Source organism: Haplochromis burtoni, unplaced genomic scaffold (assembly GCF_018398535.1).
Source record: "Haplochromis burtoni strain Fernald_Lab_line unplaced genomic scaffold, NCSU_Asbu1 Contig_1117, whole genome shotgun sequence".
Classification (NCBI taxonomy): Eukaryota; Metazoa; Chordata; class Actinopteri; order Cichliformes; family Cichlidae; genus Haplochromis; species Haplochromis burtoni.
The window spans coordinates 53185-54461 of record NW_024583478.1 but is presented as its reverse complement, the minus strand read 5'-3'; the positions used below and the strand labels follow the sequence as shown (position 1 = coordinate 54461).

At 38.4% G+C, this 1277-nt stretch overlaps 1 protein-coding gene across 1 annotated transcript in view; it reads right to left on the bottom strand.

Moving 5' to 3' along the window:
* mmp25b (matrix metallopeptidase 25b) overlaps window positions 1-1277 on the bottom strand; it is a gene marked incomplete in the record, with an annotated part of 12295 nt that overhangs the window by 5962 nt on the left and 5056 nt on the right. The window contains 1 exon segment of the mRNA XM_042216562.1: window positions 1-33. Within this exon segment, the coding sequence (XP_042072496.1) occupies window positions 1-33 (33 nt within the window).

The following is a 1277-nucleotide window of genomic DNA, read 5'->3' as shown; positions in this document are numbered from 1 at the left end:
GGGGAGGTGGAGGGATTTGGGTAGCTGTGGATACTGGAGACAGAAAACTTAAATGCTGTGACTTGTGTATTTTTCACATTCCTCTTTTTTTTAATCACACATGATGTTTTAATACTGTCCCGAATTCTTTTGATTGAGGTGTGAGACAAACAACCACTGGTCCGGATGTGTCAAAACAATGATTTTATTAAACACACGCGTGGAAAGAAATACACTATCACAATTCTCAGCATAAATCTCCGCTAGAAAGCACACTTCAAATGGTTTTTATATGTCAGGGTTCACACCCCCTCTTGTGTCAGGCAGATACGTGTCATGCATAAATTACAGTTAATGAAAGTCACCTTTAACACACCTAAAGAGACATTTTCACCGTCTCTGAGCCAGATGTTTCCTGTGGATGTTCTCCTTCTCGCTTATCTCTGGAACATCACACATTCTGCAAAATCTGTTGCTTATGCAGGTACAAATTGCAGTTACAAGCAAGTCTCACCTCTACCCTAAAAAATAAATCTACGTAATGTCTGTGTCTGTAAGCGTGCTTGCTTTGACCTTTCTGCACGGTGTTACCTTTCACAATATGTCATCTAGACAGTCAGATGAAGCTTGTAACCCTCAAAAACAGAATGCCAACTCTTTTATGCGCACATTTGCAGTATGTGTAATAATATAATTAAAACTACATGTTTAATAAATGTTTTCAAAAAATGCCACTACTCAAAGATCTCGTTGTCTCACTCCTCGGTCCATTCAGCCACCTCCACCAACGGCATTATGGACCCTGGACCGATTGGCCCCGAATCCACAGCCCTATACATACACAGCTGTATACATACAGCGTAATAAAATGTCATTAAAATTCAGCCTTGCAGAAGGCTTATGTTATCTAAAAGTGGAGCCTTCCCTTTTTCTCAATTTTTTTCTCCTTCATTACAAGTTACAGGTCAAATTTAACAAAAAAAAAATTTAAACATCAAATTCCAAGGTGTCACTTTGATGCCACATGCTGGTTTGCAAAGTCCTCAAATTTGGCTGAGGTAGACTTATTAAGATACGACATTTCAAGTCATAGGTGGATCTGATTGTACAGAAGAGGATTATGGCCACTCTTTTCTCAGAATTCTGGAAAAGAAGAAAAAAAGATGTGCTCTCTTTTTTTCTGGTGGCCCTAATCTTCTATTTTCTTCTGTATAATTGAGAAACCAAGCAACACTGCATTTATAGGCTGTAATATAGGCTTGTTGTTCTCATATTTGTGCAACAACACAAGAACACAA